This window comes from Scylla paramamosain, chromosome 37 (assembly GCF_035594125.1).
Source record: "Scylla paramamosain isolate STU-SP2022 chromosome 37, ASM3559412v1, whole genome shotgun sequence".
Classification (NCBI taxonomy): Eukaryota; Metazoa; Arthropoda; class Malacostraca; order Decapoda; family Portunidae; genus Scylla; species Scylla paramamosain.
Window position 1 is genome coordinate 7,518,848 of NC_087187.1, and position 18,653 is coordinate 7,537,500.

General features: G+C 40.3%; 1 protein-coding gene across 1 annotated transcript in view; it reads right to left on the reverse strand.

Moving 5' to 3' along the window:
• Positions 1-4,582: 4,582 nt before the first annotated feature.
• The window catches only part of LOC135091219 (uncharacterized protein DDB_G0271670-like), a 67,148-nt gene continuing 53,077 nt past the window's right edge, over positions 4,583-18,653 (reverse strand). Inside the window, exons 7-9 of the mRNA XM_063988663.1 lie at positions 18,553-18,653; positions 7,652-7,785; positions 4,583-4,685 (exon numbers count right to left, since the gene is read on the reverse strand). The exon at positions 18,553-18,653 is cut by the window's right edge and continues 185 nt beyond it. Coding sequence (XP_063844733.1) covers positions 4,583-4,685; positions 7,652-7,785; positions 18,553-18,653 — 338 coding nt within the window. The remainder of the gene's footprint in view (positions 4,686-7,651; positions 7,786-18,552) is intronic.

Consider the following 18,653-nt stretch of genomic DNA (forward strand, 5'->3'; position numbering starts at 1 on the left):
CTGTTCACTGTGCATAACGACGCGGTCTCCAGATCCTCTTAGTCTGAGTGGAGGGAGTCGCCTCACTTATCATCTTCATGACTTGTTGTTCGCTGAGTCGAGGAGCGTCAAGGAAGGAGGAACCGGAAATAGAAGGCAGGAAATTGATATCCTCCTCCACGCTCAGTGTTTCTCTAATGGTTAATGTTCGCTCACGTTTTTTATGGATATTACCAATCCTCTTTCGGTTATGTTCAGGAGATCTCTAAAATCAAGTATATTACGTATACAATTAACGTTGAATGGAGAATTTTCTACAGCGCTTTCTATTTTTGTGCTAGGTCATGTTCACGTTTTTACGAATTTTATCAGTCTTCCTTTTAAGTTAACGAATCTCAAATGAACGAAGTTGCTATATGTATATTAATTTAGATAAAATTGGGTATTCTTTACTATGGTCTGTATTTGTTTGCGAGTTAATATTCATGTTTTTCTTATCTTCATTTACTTATTTATTTTTATAATTTTTACCCATTTCTCTCTCTCTCTCTCTCTCTCTCTCTCTCTCTCTCTCTCTCTCTCTCTCTCTCTCTCTCTCTCTCTCTCTCTTTTTACGAATCTAAAAAAACCGAAGTTGTTATACGTATATTAGTTCAGACAGAGTAGAGTTTTACGCATTCTTTGTAAAAGAAAACGTTCCAGCACCGTGAAAACGTTCCCAGATTGGATATAGGTTATTGAATCGCTTAAAGATACGGGGCAACAATAAAGATATATAAAAAAAAAGAGGAAGAAACGCTTGCAGAATTCAGATGGGATGGTGGAGAGAGGTTTTAAATTTCAAAGGAATGTATGAAAAATGGTTTTGAGAGAGAGAGAGAGAGAGAGAGAGAGAGAGAGAGAGAGAGAGAGAGAGAGAGAGAGAGAGAGAGAGAGAGAGAGAGATGGGAGGCATAGAGAAACAAGAGGTAAAAACAAAAAAACAAAAATAAATAGATATGTAAAATATAAGAAAAATATAAATAAATAAATACTAAGTTGAATAGCTGGAAAAGCGATAGGAGGAGAGAGAATCAGAGAGAGAGAGAGAGAGAGAGAGAGAGAGAGAGAGAGAGAGAGAGAGAGAGAGAGAGAGAGAATGGTTGGTGCTCTCCGTAGCACGGAGTCATTTAGCTAGGCGGACAGAGGCCCCACCTGGCGGGCTGAAGGCAATGCAAAACACGCTATTTTGCCAGGACAATGACACACGGCTGGCAGACTTAATTACTTATGGAACAAAACGCTCGCTCTCTCTCTCTCTCTCTCTCTCTCTCTCTCTCTCTCTCTCTCTCTCTCTCTCTCTCTCTCTCTCTCTCTCTCTCTCTCTCTCTCTCTCTTATAGAATGGTTTTGTTTCCTGTGACTTCGATCCTTGTGCTATGTTAGTAAATACGAGTACATCATATTAACTTAAAGTCGGAAAATATTTCTCAGGTAGAAAGAATTCAAGGAAATGCTGTTAGGTTTTGCATCATGTTAAACAACATAATGTAAACCAGACAATAGGAATGGTACACAGAGTGACTTCTTGGAAAAAAATGAATAAAAGGGACAATTTTTCTTGTGTCTGCCTCTGTATCATGCCTGTCTGTCTGTCTGTCTGTTTTTCTGAGTCTCTTTCTTTTTGTCTATCTACCTATCTACCCATCTATTTATCTATCTATCTTTCTATCTATCTATCTATCTATCTATCAGTCTATCTATCCCTCTATCTATCTATCTACCTATCTATCTATCTTTTTGTCTGTCTGTTTGTCTATCCTGCTTGTCTGTGAATCTCTGTCTGTCATTCTCTCTCTCTCTCTCTCTCTCTCTCTCTCTCTCTCTCTCTCTCTCTCTCTCTCTCTCTCTCTCTCTCTCTCTCTCTCTCTCTCTCTCTGTCACTCATTCAAGGTGAAACAATTAACATTTTTCTTGGTTCTTTCCGGATTAGAGTGCGTTGCGTTGTGTTCTTTGGCAATGCTTTCTTTTGTTGATATTGTTGTTGAGAAATGGAGTGACATTAGTGCAGTTTTATTGTCCCTCTGTCATTTTTTTTTCTATCTCTTTGTTGATTCCCTCGTTGTGTCCCGCCATTGACGCACGAGATGAGGCTCCTTAATGAATTGCTGCCTCGCTTTGTCCCGCCCAAATGTCTGTTTTGTTAATGTTTGGTCTATTTTTCTTATTTTCAGGGGAGGTGGAGAGGGCAGCAGGAAAGTTTTCGTTATGGTTATTCTTGCACTACCTGTGTGTGTGTGTGTGTGTGTATGTGTGTGTCTGTATGAGAGAGAGAGAGAGAGAGAGAGAGAGAGAGAGAGAGAGAGAGAGAGAGAGAGAGAGAGAGAGAGAGAGAGAGAGAGAGAGAGAGAGAACTGCTCAAATAGACAGTGAAACAAACAGATAGACGGAACCAAACAGAAATAAAGACATATTAAAACAGACAGAAAGACAAATGATATGTCACGAGAGAGAGAGAGAGAGAGAGAGAGAGAGAGAGAGAGAGAGAGAGAGAGAGAGAGAGAGAGAGAGAGAGAGAGAGAGAGAGAGAGAGAGAGAGAGAGAGAGAGAACATAAGTAGGAAAGTAGAAAGTGCAGTGGAGTGGGATATGTACGTGTGTGTGTGTGTGACGTGAGAGTGTTAATGAGTGTTGTGGGTCTCAATTAGTCTGTCTCTTGTACCTCTTTTTTTAATGGTTTTCATTTGCATCCTTCTGAATAGTTCCTTTCATCATCATCTCGGGGAAAAAAAAGAAAAAAAAACTGTTCTCATCCAAAGGAAAATAAAATGCTACCTGTATATAAATCGGAGAGAGAGAGAGAGAGAGAGAGAGAGAGAGAGAGAGAGAGAGAGAGAGAGAGAGAGAGAGAGAGAGAGAGAGAGAGATACGAGATTGACCGATCTGTAAATATTGTATTCCTCATAATAAAAAAAAATAAAAAATCTATACATAAATAAATGCAAATAAAAAAAAGAAAGAAAGCACTGCACAAAACAAAAGCAGGATAAACAGGGAACAGGAAGGGAGGAAATCCTGTGTTTTCAAGGGAGAACGAAGTAGAGAAATGGTGTAAATAACGAAATAACGAAAAAAAATTCATTGACGCAGTGAAACAAAGAGATGGCGCAGATAAAACAGGAAGCAGGAGCGCGAGATGAAGAGATTGGCTGTGTTTTCATCTGCTTGTGAATGGCGGAGGTAAAATGTGCGCCTCGTCTGTTTAAATTTTGTGTTTTATGATTGGATTTCCTCGATGTATATGTAATTGATAACTAGAGAGAGAGAGAGAGAGAGAGAGAGAGAGAGAGAGAGAGGGAGAGGGAGAGGGAGGCAAAGGTAAGGTTGTTTATACCAGGTGAATGAAAGCCAGGCAGAAATGGAACGGTAATGTATGAAAACACAAATACAAGGAAGAATTACAGGAGAAAAAGAAGGAATGGAAAGAAAATAGAGTGAAGGAATAAAAGGTTAAATTGTGTATGTGGATGGATGTAAAAGAGAGAGAGAGAGAGAGAGAGAGAGAGAGAGAGAGAGAGAGAGAGAGAGAGAGAGAGAGAGAGAGAGAGAGAGAGAGGAAAAGAAATTCACTCAGATGAACAGGATTGAAGGAGGTAGGGCGCATACACACACACACACACACACACACACACACACACACACACACACACACTTTATGTAATGCCAATATATATTAATCTCTGTCTGTCTGTCTATCTGTCTGTCTGTCTATCTGTCTGTCTGTCTGCGTTTGTCTTTCATTCTTTCTGTTGTTCTCTCTATCTGTCTGGCTTCCTTTTCTGTGTATGTGTGTGTGTGTGTGTGTGTTTGTCTGTCTGTATCTGCCTCTCATTCTTTCCATCGTTCTCTCTCTCTCTCTCTATCTGTCTGGCTTCCTTTTCTCTGTCTGTCAGTCTGCCTGTCTGTCTGCTTGCTTGTTCGTTTATTCTTGTGTATCTGTCTGTTTGTCTATCTGTTCCATATTTTATCTGTCTATCTGCAAGTCGCGTCCGGTTGCCTCTCTCTCTCTCTCTCTCTCTCTCTCTCTCTCTCTCTCTCTCTCTCTCTCTCTCTCTCTCTCTCTCTCTCTCTCTCTCTCTCTCTCTCTCTCTCTCTCGACCTCGGCACACTCTAACAGTCGGAATCCCCTGAGCCTTCCCTTCCTCACGCCCCGATGTCTACCTTCCCCTCTTTTCCCCTCACCTGAAAAGACCATCTTGCCTAAGGGGAGCTCTGGCCAGTACCGGCGATCCAGGAGGGGAAGGAAGGGGAGGAAGGAAAGTGGGGGAGGGAGGAGGTCGTGGAGTGGAGCAGGAGTCGAGACGCAAAATGGAGAAGATGGAAAAAAAGTCATATTTATAAACTAGAGTGCTTTTGAGGCTCACGGATATGGTGTGTGTGTGTGTGTGTGTGTGTGTGTGTGTGTGTGTGTGTGTGTGTGTGTGTGTGTGTGTGTGTGTGTGTGTGTGTGTGTTATTCTTTACTCTATATGTTTCTTTTTAATGTGCGTTTATTTGTATATTTCTTTTTATCTGTGAAGTTTTAATATAGTATCTCTCGTTATATACTGATTAGAGGAAATTTCTTTCACTGCTTTGGTTTGCCCTCAAGTTTAATCAAATAGTGTAGTGCAGTGATAGTCAGCCAGGGTCCATGAACCTTTCCAGTATTGTGGTACATGGAAGGGTACCTGACATGGCCATCGTATATTAGAATGCACAGTACGACAGAAATGTTTTTGGAAGAAAAGTGTAAGTGAATTGTAAGAAAATAATTTAGATTTCTTAATGATTAAAGTATTACAAATAATTTTTGTTAGTATATTACCCTCAAACGGTATTTTGTTTTATTGTACATTTAACATCTAGTATATAGCTATCCTAGGAGGGAGTAGCTATTTTCTATGTTTAAAATAGAGACCTTATACTTTCATTTAATTATTTTTAGTCTCAAAACTAGAGAAAACGTTAGATATTCATACATTCTTTTATAATTAATCGTCCTTGGCGCGAGGGTACATGAATTTTCCACAAGCTTCGGGAAGCGTGCATGGACTTAGAAAAGTTTGAAGAACACGGTTCTTTTGCAAGTCTGCACAATTTTCAAAGACAGCACTGACAGCAGGAGTGATCGAGTACGGCCAAATCTTTTAGTGTCTGCCGTATCATTTTTGCTCATTAAGTCGTCTGGGGCTCAACAGGTAAAGCAAAAAGCAGGGTTTTATCATTAGTGGTGAAGGGGAATTTTTTTTATCTTGCTTTTTTTCTATGTGAAGGTAAGCCAAGAAGACACACACACACACACACACACACACACACACACACACACACACACACACACACACACACACACACACACACACACACACACACACACACACACACACACACACAAACAGTCTATTATATTCTTGGGTTCGCAGAAAACTGGATAAATAAATGAATAAATATGAAAATAAATAGTTAGGTAAATGAATATGTGAATAAATTAATAAATAGATAAATGGATTAATTAAAAAAAATGAAAAAAACAAGATCTCAGTAACAAAAAACCAGAGTAATCAACTCAAACCAAACACACACACACACACACACACACACACACACACACACACACACACACACACACACACACACACACACACACTGACACTACACTTGGCGTCGCTTCACCTCGTACTTCCTGCCCAGAATTGAGGAGTAATAGGAAGTGCAAGGCGGGCTAATTTGCACCTGTCGTCAGCCTTTCATCCCTCACACCTGTGGAGACGAATGCCCGGGCTGCTCCCGCGAAATGCTGGTGTGTCAGGGAAGGTGTTGGCGCTAATTTGTTTCCTCCTTAAGGCATCTCGGTCCGTACTTGATGATGTAAAGTGAGTGTTGGTTTATATAATGTTCCTCTGTGTGTGTATGTGTGTGTGGTGTGACTAAGGTTCTTCTGTAACTTTTATTTTATTGTTTTGTGTGTTTGTTTGGGGTTGTTTGCTTATATTTTTGTGTTTTTGTTAGCTGGTTTCTATTTCTTTTGTTTTTTTCAAGTATTATTTGTTCTTATGTGTTTATTTGTGTGTCTTTTTATAATAGTAGGTTTCTGTTCCTTTATTCTTCTGTTGCTATTTGTTTTCTGGTTTTTATCTATCCTTCTTTGTCTTTGTGTGTGTGTCTGTGTGTGTGTGTGTGTGTGTGTGTGTGTGTGTGTGTGTGTGTGTGTGTGTGTGTTTGACATGATTTTATGGGATTTATGTATTTTTTTTTTATCTTTTATCTTTGTCTTTAACCATCTGTTCATGACTCTTCAGTATGTTCATTAAGTTTATCGTTCATCCCTTTGTTTTTCCTGCTTTTCTTCTTCTTCTTCTTCTTCTTCTTCTTCTTCTTCTTCTTCTTCTTCTTCTTCTTCTTCTTCTTCTTCTTCTTCTTCTTCTTCTTCTTCTTCTTCTTCTTCTTCTTCTTCTTCTTCTTCTTCTTCTTCTTCTTCTTCTTCTTCTTCTTCTTCTTCTTCTTCTTCTTCTTCTTCTTCTTCTTCTTCTTCTTCTTCTTCTTCTTCTTCTTCTTCTTCTTCTTCTTCTTCTTCTTCTTCTTCTTCTTCTTCTTCTTCTTCTTCTTCTTCTTCTTCTTCTTCTTCTTCTTCTTCTTCTTCTTCTTCTTCTTCTTCTTCTTCTTCTTCTTCTTCTTCTTCTTCTTCTTCTTCTTCTTCTTCTTCTTCTTCTTCTTCTTCTTCTTCTTCTTCTTCTTCTTCTTCTTCTTCTTCTTCTTCTTCTTCTTCTTCTTCTTCTTCTTCTTCTTCTTCTTCTTCTTCTTCTTCTTCTTCTTCTTCTTCTTCTTCTTCTTCTTCTTCTTCTTCTTCTTCTTCTTCTTCTTCTTCTTCTTCTTCTTCTTCTTCTTCTTCTTCTTCTTCTTCTTCTTCTTCTTCTTCTTCTTCTTCTTCTTCTTCTTCTTCTTCTTCTTCTTCTTCTTCTTCTTCTTCTTCTTCTTCTTCTTCTTCTTCTTCTTCTTCTTCTTCTTCTTCTTCTTCTTCTTCTTCTTCTTCTTCTTCTTCTTCTTCTTCTTCTATATATTTGTATCCATTCCCCTTCTGCTCTTTTTATATTTCCTTTTATGTATTTCAGAATCCCATGTGCCTTCCTTTCCCTGCCCTCTGGTTCGCGTCTTTTCATAAGTATGTGTCTCAATTTGTCTTCTTTTACACCACGTTCCTGGAGGTATAAAAATAAATTCCTTGCCACCACTCTGACGAAAATAATGAAGTGAAAAGAACCAGTTTAAAACTCTCTCTCTCTCTCTCTCTCTCTCTCTCTCTCTCTCTCTCTCTCTCTCTCTCTCTCTCTCTCTCTCTCTCTCTCTCCACTGTGTACATTACGGGTTGCACCAGTAAAATATGTATGTTACAAAATTACATGGATTAAAGTATACAAATATTCCAAGCAAGGTGGTAGTTTTTATCTTTAGGTGTGTATTATGAAAATGATTCCCTGTGTGCGTCTCTCTCTCTCTCTCTCTCTCTCTCTCTCTCTCTCTCTCTCTCTCTCTCTCTCTCTCTCTCTCTCTCTCTCTCACGATAGCCATTTTTAATTTATTTGCAGTCAGGCCACGTACCGCCCGAAAATATTGCCCTGCAGCGATGTATATGTGTGTGTATAATATAAATTCCCCTCACCGTCCTTGCCCTGTCACCCCGAGCCACAGGACAGCGGTAGGGCGGCCTTTGATATAGGTGCCAGGGGAGGGGGGCGTCAGAGGAGCGTCAGGGGGTAGGCAGCGACCCCTCCGAACCGCGGCTTTGGTGTCTCGCTTGGTAATTAAAGTTGAGAGCCTTTGCTGTATAATTTTATATCTAGATCCGATTCTCCTGAGTTTCCGCCGCCGCTGTGTGTGTGAGGGAGAGAGAGAGAGAGAGAGAGAGAGAGAGAGAGAGAGAGAGAGAGAGAGAGAGAGAGAGAGAGAGAGAGAGAGAGAGAGAGAGAGATTCCAATAACGAAAATAAATAAAAAAGTAGGAGAGAAAAGCGAAATACTGATTAAACACACACACACACACACACACACACACACAGTGTGTGTGTGTGTGTGTGTGTGTGAGAGAGAGAGAGAGAGAGAGAGAGAGAGAGAGAGAGAGAGAGAGAGAGAGAGAGAGAGAGAGAGAGAGAGAATCTGTAGCATTTCCTAGTGTATGTGTTCGTGTGTGTACATGTATAGTGTATTTATTCATTTATTTGTGTGTGTGTGCGCTGCGCGCGCGCGCGCGTGTGTGTGTGTGTGTGTGTGTGTGTGTGTGTGTGTGTGTGTGTGTGTGTGTGTGTGTGTGTCCGTACGTGTCACAGTTGCATCTTGGTACGATATTCTCTGGGAACAAATCTGCAGATTCTGTAAAGAACTTTCTTTGTATTCACTGAGGGATATTGAATGTTGTGCTTTCTTTTCCTCAGTGTATCAGCAAACTGTTTATTTTCTTCTGTCCTTAATTCGCATCTTTATCAGTCTTCAGTCTTTTTACTGTATCTTGCTATGTTGTTATCATCCCAGTCTGTCTTTGGTACGTTCCATGCTTAGCAATCTTCAGCCTTTAGATATATCTTTATCTTCTTATGCTCTGATGATCTCAATCTGTCTTTCGTGCCTTTCATATTTAACAATGTTCAGCCTTTAATTTACCTTTTATTTTTCCTATCCTCTAATGATCTCACGCTCCCTTTCGTACCCTCTATCTTTAGCAATCTTCAGCCTTTTTACATTATTTTCCTATGCTCTTATGGTCTTAACCCACCCTTTTCTGCCTTCTGTCTTTAACAATCTTCATTCATTTTACCTCGCCTTTTATTTTCTTATGCTTTTATGATTTCACCCTCTCTCCGTCTTTAGCAATCTTTTACAGTACCCTTACTTTCTTATGCTCTTATGGTCTTGCCCTCCAGAAACTTCGAGTGGAGTCGGAAGAAGCCAATTCACTGTGATCACAATGGCAATGTTTACCTTGTGAAGTATCCCCTTATGTTAACAAGAGATTAAGAAAGTAGGGCAGCTTAATGCAGCTTTATATTTAATACGCTGAGCTGGAGAATAGAAGGATTATGAGTAGAAGAAAGAGAGGGACAAAAGAGCGAAGAAAATAAGAGGTAGAATAAAGGAAGGCGAGGATAAAGAGGGGTGAAATAAAGAATGACAGGAGGAAACCCATAGATAGAGGGTACAAAGAGGAGAAAACGTGATAATTATAGGAAGTAGTAAAAAAGAATAAGAGAAACACTAAAACGATGGAAGAAAATTGAAATGAGGAGGAATGAGAAAATAAAGATAATAAAAATAAAGAATGTGTGGAATTGCCATAGAAAGAGAGCGAAGGGACTGAAGGGAAAGATAAGAAGCAAGATCAAGGAAGAAAAGTGGAAGGAAGGATGAAAACTAAGCTGAGAAGAGGAGATAAGATTCAAAAGAAAGTATGAGAGAAAAATCAGTGAAATGAAAGCGAAAATGAGAAAAAAATAAATAAGAGAAACGATAACAAAGCTCAAATGAAAGGATGAGGAAAAGAAAACAATAAGATGAAAGCAAAAAAGAAAGAACATATGCAAGAAATGGAGAAACTAAGAAAAGAGGCTAAAGGAGATAAATGCAAGTGATGATAAAAAAAAAAAATAAGGAATAGAGAAAGATTATGGAGACAATGAGGAATAAAGTATGTTAGAAAAAGTAAATAAGACAAGAAAGAATGAAAGCAGGGAGCTCGTCGAAAGAGAACGAGGAGAAGAATATGATAAACAAGGAGAACAGAAAAGAAGGTTTTAGATGTATGAGATAATAAAAGGAATAAGAGAAGAACAACAGAGCGAAAGAAAAGAAGGATGGTAACGAGAATGAAAATAAAGAATGAGACGAAGAATGGCTTGGAATGAGAGCAAAGAGAAGGAAATAATAAAAAGAAGGTAAGAACAAGTTAAAAGAAGGAGTTTATTTAAAAAAAATATGATAAAAAAAGAGCAATAGGAGGATGATGAAAATCAAAGAAATAAGACGAAAGGATGGATATAGAAGATAGAACAAGAAAACAATAGAAAGAAGACAAAGATGGTGAAAAAAATAGTACGATAGATGAGAACTAAGAGACGAAAACTAAGAAAAAAGGAAGATGAAAACTAAAATAAAGTCGAAGGTAAAGAAAATAAAACACACACACACACACACACACACACACACACACACACACACACACACACACACACACACACACACACAGAGAGAGAGAGAGAGAGAGAGAGAGAGAGAGAGAGAGAGAGAGAGAGAGAGAGAGAGAGAGAGAGAGAGAGAGAGAGAGAGAGAGAGAGAGAGAGAGAGAGAGAGAGAGAGAGAGAGAGAACAGGGGAACAAATAGGAATAAGGGGGATGAAAATGAGGAAAACTATAGACGAAGAAACATAAACTAAATGAGTAAGAGAGAGAAAGAGAGACACAGTAAAAAAAATAATGAACAAAAACAATAAGCAAGAGGAGCAGTGGGTGATGAAACTGAGGTACTGTAGGAAATGCATGAGGGAAGAGGAAGTTTAAGAGGAAGGATCAAGAGTATAAGCCGGGTGGCGTTGATCCTCTTTGCGTAAGAGGGTGATTAATCAAAAGGTTTTGGGGGTTGGTGAAATGCGATTAATTAAGGGGATGAGGGACGAAGTCGAGAGAGAGGTTGTGGTGATGGTGGCGGTGGTGGTGGTGGTGGTGATAGTGTTGGTGGCGGTGGCGGCGGTGATGATGGTGGTGGTCATGAAATACTTTAGCAATTCAGTACACTTTGCTTGCTTTATCGCGCTCATTAACTAGAAAAGTCTCTCTCTCTCTCTCTCTCTCTCTCTCTCTCTCTCTCTCTCTCTCTCTCTCTCTCTCTCTCTCTCTCTCTATTCGTGTGCCTTCAGAGTAAACTAAGTTAGGCGGGAATCGCACTGGAGCGCGGACCATTTTGCATTGGATTTAAAGTCAATGAAATTTATTGAAAAGTTTGCCAACTCTCAATGATATTTTGTTTGGAATATATTGTACTGGCGAATTGCGTCGTTAGGGCCTGTTCTCTCTCTCTCTCTCTCTCTCTCTCTCTCTCTCTCTCTCTCTCTCTCTCTCTCTCTCTCTCTCTCTCTCATTCATTCATTCATTCTGTGTTTCCTTTTTCACCAGCTCTCTCTCTCTCTCTCTCTCTCTCTCTCTCTCTCTCTCTCTCTCTCTCTCTCTCTCTCTCTCTCTCTGTCTCTGTGTTTTGTTTCACGCTTCACAGTGCTTTTAATCTTTATTTTTCGCTTTTATGCTTCACCTCTTATTCCGTATTTCCGTGTTATTTAGTTTTATTTCCCAACATTCATATTTCTCATATTTTTTTCCCTATATTTTTGTTTTCTCCTTCCTCTGTGTATTTTAAAATTTTATTTTTCTGCTTTATTTAAAATTGTCAAGGTATTCTTTTCCATTATTTTCTGCACTTTATTTTCGTTTCGTTTCGTTTCATTATTTCTGCTTCTGCTTCATTCTTCCTCAGCTGCTGCGCCTTTCATTTACATTCTTTTCATTAATTCTTTATACTATTTCTTTTCTCCCTTCCGTCATCATATTTATGTAGTTGTCCTTTTTTTCACATCTCCCTTTTATCTTTCCTACATTTCCCCCCTTTACTGTTGCGCGCGTGTGCTCTTTTTTTCCTTTCCGTTTTCGTTACGTTTATTCCCGCCTGCCTTTTTAAAATTCCCTCGTTTGTTGTATTGAAGGCTCCGAATTAGCGATTTTTGGGCGGATTTTGGGCTGTGATTTTTTGGGCGGGATTTGAGCCAGGATTGAGTGTTCTATTGGAGCAAAGAAATGGGCTTAAAACGCGCCCTGTGTGCGTGTGCGTGTGTGTGTGTGTGTGTGTGTGTGTGTGTGTGTGTGTGTGTGTGTGTGTGTGTGTGTGTGTGTGTGTGTGTAAATGGAAAATAAATGTTGCAGAAATAAATGTATCTGAAGTTTTGTTATTCGGATGTTGGGGAAGGTCGAGAGAGAGAGAGAGAGAGAGAGAGAGAGAGAGAGAGAGAGAGAGAGAGAGAGAGAGAGAGAGAGAGAGAATCATGATTTCCGTGACAACGTATCATACGGATAATCACTCACTTTTTTTTCATTTCTGAGAGAGAGAGAGAGAGAGAGAGAGAGAGAGAGAGAGAGAGAGAGAGAGAGAGAGAGAGAGAGAGAGAGCCTAACAAAGACTCGTGAGTAAAACCTCTTCCCATTCCTTTTCCTCTATTTTCCTTCCATCTACCCTTCTCATTTGTCTCCCTTCACTTCCTTCCCTTCCCTTCCCTTCCCTTCCCTTCCCTTCCCTTCCCTTCCCTTCCCTTGCCCTATCGATTTACTTTCCCTCTCATCCCCTTCACCTTCAAGTCGTTTCCTTTCCTCTCTACCGCTCCCTCTTTCCTCCCCACTTGACCTATTCCCCTCACTGGATTTCGTCTCCTTGTCCTCCTCACCTTCAAATCACACTCTCTCTCCCCCTCCAAAACACAACCTTTCCCTAGTAAATTCATGCCCCCTCTCTCGCTTTTCCCCTCCAACACACCATCTTCCCCTACTACACCCGAGTTCCTGTTTCCTCCCATTCATCTTCCATCCTATCCTTTCTCCTCCTCCTCCTTCTCCTCCTCCTCCTCCTCCTCCTCCTCCTCCTCCTCCTCCTCCTCCTCCTCCTCCTCCTCTCACCTGGGTATGTATCCAATTTCCTGGGAACTCACGTCTGGTCATCGCTAAGGGAGATTATGACCCACAGATGCATAAAATTTCCCCTTTTCCCTTTACGCCTCCACCTCTTCCTTTCCTTCCTTCCTTCCTCCTCCTCCTCCTCCTCCTCCTCCTCTTTGTGTCGATACGCGCTGGAATCATTCTTCGCGGTGGTTTTATTTATTTTTTTTTTTTAGAGTGTATTTTTTTTCTTTTTTTTTCTTTTTCACTTGTAATGAGACGAGGAAAGTGTTTTGGTTGGAGGATTTAATGAAAATTGTGTGTGTGTGTGTGTGTGTGTGTGTGTGTGTGTGTGTGTGTGTGTCAGTGCAGAGCGGGTAGGGTACAAAATTTACTTTAAAAAGAATGTTCGTTCACAATGAAAGTCCAAAAACGAAGAGCTTGGAGAGTTGGCCAGTTTATTTTCTGAGGTGTACTGCTCGTCTTCTCTTGAGACAGTTCAGGGAGGAAGGAAGAAAATCCAACAAGAAGAGATTTTCAGCGTTTACCAGTAACAGGAGAGAAAGAGTGAGGATTGTAGTTAACTCTTGCATTAGTAAGGTGAATAGAATAAGAGAAGGAGTAAGAAGGAAAGGAGAAAGGCATGTATTTAGCACGTAGTGAGCTGTAACCATGGAAATAGCGGTAAAAGATGTAATGATGTGGGGGTGAGTGAGACATTCTAGACTATTTATTAAAGGAGAGGAGCCGATGAAACGATAAGCTTTTGACGCCATCTTAATTATATATGCACTACCACTACTGCTACTACTGATGTTACTACTACTACTACTACTACTACTACTACTACTACTACTACTACTACTACTACTACTACTACTTTTACTACTACTGCTATTAGTATGATTACTTTTACAAACCTCTTAAGTGCGCAATTGTCATATTCGTCCTCTTCCTTCTTCCTCCACCACCACTACCGCCACCTCCTCCTCCTCCTCTTCCTCCTCCTCCTCCTCCTCCTCCTCCTCCTCCTCCTCCTCGTTTTCCATTAATATTAAAGTAGATTCGTTGTGGGTTTGCTGCCAGATAAAAAAGTTTGTGAAATTAATTGTACGATTTCCGTGGAGCAACATTTATTCATCTGTGGGTGGGAAGGTGGATGAGAGGGTGAATGGTTGCGTGGATAGGTGGGTGGGTGGATGGATGAATGGGTGGGTTGGTGGGTGTGTAGATGGTAAGTGGGTGAGTGAATGGATGAATGAATGAATGGATCGATGAGTCAGTGCTCGGATGGATGGATGGATAAGAGGATTGCGAGGTGATTGAGTGGTTGAGTGGATGGGTGGATGTGGATGAGTAAGTGGTGGATGGGTTGAACATTATATTAGTGTGTGCGGATCCACATGCTGCCTTCACGAAGCCTGTAGTCCAGACGTCTGAGTCTAGAGACATTTTGGGGACGAAGGGGTTTGGGTACCAAGTGTCTCGAGTACCGAACGTCCTGAGGCCTATTTGCACTCAGGCCGATCTGTCTTGAGGATCACATAACCTGAGTACTATCTGCCCCAGTACCAGAGAGAGAGAGAGATAGAGAGATAGGGAGAGAGAGAGAGAGAGAGAGAGAGAGAGAGTGAGAGAGAGAGAGAGGGAGAGAGGGAGAGAGAGAGATGTGAGAGAGGGGAGAGAATGACAGACATAAAGGTAAATGGATATTGGCAGACATAGAAAGGTGTAACGCTCGTGGGACTTAACACACACACACACACACACACACACACACACACACACACACACACACACACACACACACGCGGCATTCTGAGTGACTTCAGGGATAAAAATAATTGAAAAACGAGAAGAAAAAAAAATTTCACCACCACCACCACCAGCACAACCACCACCAGCAACAACAACAACGAGGGTAAACAACCTCGCTAGTTAATCGGAATCAGATAGAAGGGAGCATAAAAACAAGCCTCACTCACCTGTTATTAGATGTTTGGCAATCGCTGTCAAGGTTAATTAGCAGCAGTTTTTGGCGGTAAAAATTAGTCTAATTTGCCTGATGATCGGATGTTGGTGTTTTGCTGTGTGTGTGTGTGTGTGTGTGTGTGTGTGTGTGTGTGTGTGTGTGTGTATAGGGGCGATCAGATAGATAGATAGATAGATAGATAGATAGATAGATAGATAGATAGATAGAGAGAGAGAGAGAGAGAGAGAGAGAGAGAGAGAGAGAGAGAGAGAGAGAGAGAGAGAGAGAGAGAGAGAGAGACGTACAAACTGACTTACACTTTCAATAAACATAAAAACCAGCAACAGCACAGATCAGAAGAGACCGACAGACCAGGAAACATAAAAATCAAGAGACTAAATAACTACAGATACAGATACAGAGATACAGAGACCAAAAAATCAACAGACGGAGAGATCGAGAGACAAGAGATTGACAAAGAAAAACTAAGAGACCAAAAATCATATAAATTGTCAGATGGGAAGATAGAGAGACAAAATGACTAATAAGCAGATAAAGAAAATGACGCACAACGAGAGACCGAGGCACGAAGAGACCAAGAAAGTAACTAAATGAGACCGAGAGACGGAGAAATACCCAGAGACCAAGCAATTAAGAAATCCCTAAAAAAATACTTATGAATCGAGACCGAAAGACCGAGATGAACAAGAGACGGAGAGACTGAACATAAACACCAAGGAACCGAGAGACTTAAGGGAGACCGAGAGAGAGAGAACAAGAGACAGTGAGATTGAGCTTAATGGATGGATAGATGGATGGATGAGTGGATTAATTTAACTTTTTTTTGGATAATTCAGCCTATTCTCATTTGCGGAGATAGATGAATAGATGGATAGATAGATGAATGGATGGATGGATGAATGAAAAGATCTAGAAACTGAGAGACAAAGACCTAGTTACTGAGAGAGACCGAGAGAAAGACCATCTCTCACGCGCCTCTTCAGTGTTTGATGACATTGCCGAAAAAAAGTAGTGAAAAAAGTAGGGAAAGTAGAAAAGTAGGGCAAAAATCTCCCGTGTCCTCGTTCTCGTCTCCTTCCTTGTCTCGTTCGTCACAATTTGGCGGTGAGGCGGCGCGGGCTGATCGAGGTCGTCTGAGGGTAATGGAGATCACAGGGGCGATAATTGGCCTCGTTTGAGTGTAATTAAGGCAGTAATTAGGGTCATGCTCAGGCCACGTCGATGATTGGTGTGCGCTTTTTTCTAATTTGATGACCCGATTATGTGATTATTAGCGGTAATGTGATTGGTGTTACTGTTGTTGTTATTATTGTTGTTGTTGTTGTTGTTGTTATTACTCTTGTTATTACTGTTGTTGTTGTTGTTGTTGTTTCTGTTGTTGTTGCTGTTTTTTCTGTTGTTGTTGTTGTTCTAATTACTATCAACATCATCATCATTCCCTTCATCATTAGTGTTGTCTGCTGCTCTTAGATATCGTCGCCAGTACCTTTTATCCTCTCCCTCATTCACCAAGACACAGCTGTCTCGTGTCTCCCTCACCTCCATCTTTCCATCTATAAATCTCTTCTCGATCTTCTCCCTTCCACTCGGCTCTTCCACGTACTTTTCTTAGCGTTATCTTCCTCCTCCCTCAGAACATGACCAAACCATCTCAGCTGCGCCTCTATAGTTTCCTTCATTACTGACACAGCTACTTCCTCTGTCCTGATGTCATCGCTTCTCTCGATGAAAGTCTCCCATCAACCATCGCAGCGTGCTTTCCTTCCCTCTCAGCGCCATGCCTCTGCACCATACAATGACACAGGTATTACAGACGCTGTGTAGAGCTTTACTTTCAGAAAGATCTTTACTCTTGGTATTATTGTTATTGTTATTGTTATTAGTATTAGTAGTGGTAGTAGTAGTAGTACTAGTGGTATTATTATTATTATTATTATTATTATTATTATTATTATTACTATTATTATGATCATTATTATTATTAGTAGTAGAAGTAGTAGTACTAGTAGCAGTAGTAGTGATGATAATAGCAGTTCTGTCAATGTTGTTGTTGTTATTGTTATGACTTTCTCCCACTATCATTATATTTACGGCGAAAATTTGTTCCATATTGTTCTCCTTCTTTTTATATTTTTGTTCGTATTTTTTACTAGAAAGAAAACAAAATTATGAATAAATGTTCACATTTTTCTTCGTATTCTTTTTTTTTTTTTTTATTTAGCAGAAGAAAACACAATTATAACCATAAATATTTTGTTTTTTATGTCACAGTTTGTATCTTGATCCACCTTTTGTTGCCCCCTTAACACTTTATTGCCGGAAAGAAAGAAACTCCTTTTCGGGGAAACTTACTGTGCTTCATGCTTCTCTTTCTGAGCCTTTCCCTCTGATATATCCTGCCACGTAATCTCTCTCTCTCTCTCTCTCTCTCTCTCTCTCTCTCTCTCTCTCTCTCTCTCTCTCTCTCTCTCTCTCTCTCTCTCTCTCAGGGATATATGTTCTCCTCACAGCAGTCTGGCTTTTCTCTGTATGAACTTTCCCTTTAAATTTTTGGAGGAACCAGAAATCTCGCGTCTATTTCCACCCTTATCACGGCAGCGAGATTGCGTGTTTCGTGTTGCGGTTGTTCCTCTGGTTTTTCGCTTTTGTATATCGTCTCTCTCTCTCTCTCTCTCTCTCTCTCTCTCTCTCTCTCTCTCTCTCTCTCTCTCTCTCTCTCTCTCTCTAAAGGGCTATTTTTTAGGATTAAAGAACGTACTGTATTATTTTATATAAGAAATCAGTCTAATCCAAGGAAATTATTAATATAGGTTTAAAGAATAATCTCTCTCTCTCTCTCTCTCTCTCTCTCTCTCTCTCTCTCTCTCTCTCTCTCTCTCTCTCTCTCTCTCTCTCTCTCTCTCTCTCTCTCTCTCTCTCTCTCTCTCTCTCTCTCTCTCTCTTCCTTTGCATGCTAACGCCGAATCTTATATTTTTGATTCAAACTTCAAGTCCTGACTCTGCTTAATTAATCACTGTTAAGTAGGAAGATAAAATCGAAGAAAGTTTTGTCAGTAAGAGGAAAGGAGATAGAAGAGGAGAGAGGAGGAGCCGCAAGAGGAGAAGAGGAAAGAGGAGGAGCCACAAGGGGAGAAGAGGAGAGAGGAGGAGCCAGGAGAGGAGAGTGTACGAGAGGACGTGATAGAAGAGAAGAGTTAGTAGAGGAAGTTGAAGAGGAGGAGAAGGAAGGAGAGACTTTAAGAGAGGAGACTATTAGAGTTGAAGAGAAAAACGATAATTTCTGGAAAAAGATAAATGGAAAATATGAAATAGAAATACTCCAAAATGAGGTTGAGATACGAATACAAAAATAATAAAAAAAAAATAGAGGAAAAATATACAAATTCCACCAATTAAGTAAGACGAAAAGTAACAGAAAAAAAAACTAATTAAATAAGAACAAGAAAAAAGAAAAAAAATACGTAAAAGAGCATATTATCAGAGAGAGAGAGAGAGAGAGAGAGAGAGAGAGAGAGAGAGAGAGAGAGAGAGAGAGAGAGAGAGAGAGAGAGAGAGAGATACAAAATAGATTAGTGAGAGGAAAGCTTTGACTACCTGAGCAGTTTATTATCTCGTTACAAGGATCAAAGCGATTCCCTTATTGGTGCAGAATTAGGCTTGATAATCAGACGACGGAGCAGGAATGTGACTCAATTTTTTGCCGAAACCTGGAGGAAGAGAGAGAGAGAGAGAGAGAGAGAGAGAGAGAGAGAGAGAGAGAGAGAGAGAGAGAGAGAGAGAGAGAGAGAGAGAATTACTGATATTACTAAATACATTACTAAACCTCCTCCTCCTCGTCCTCCTCCTCCTCCTACTCGTCCTCCTCCTCCTCCTCCTCCTATTACTACTACTACTACTACTACTACTACTACTACTACTACTACTACTACTACTACTACTACTACTACTACTACTACTACTACTGCTACTACTACTACTACTACTACTACTGC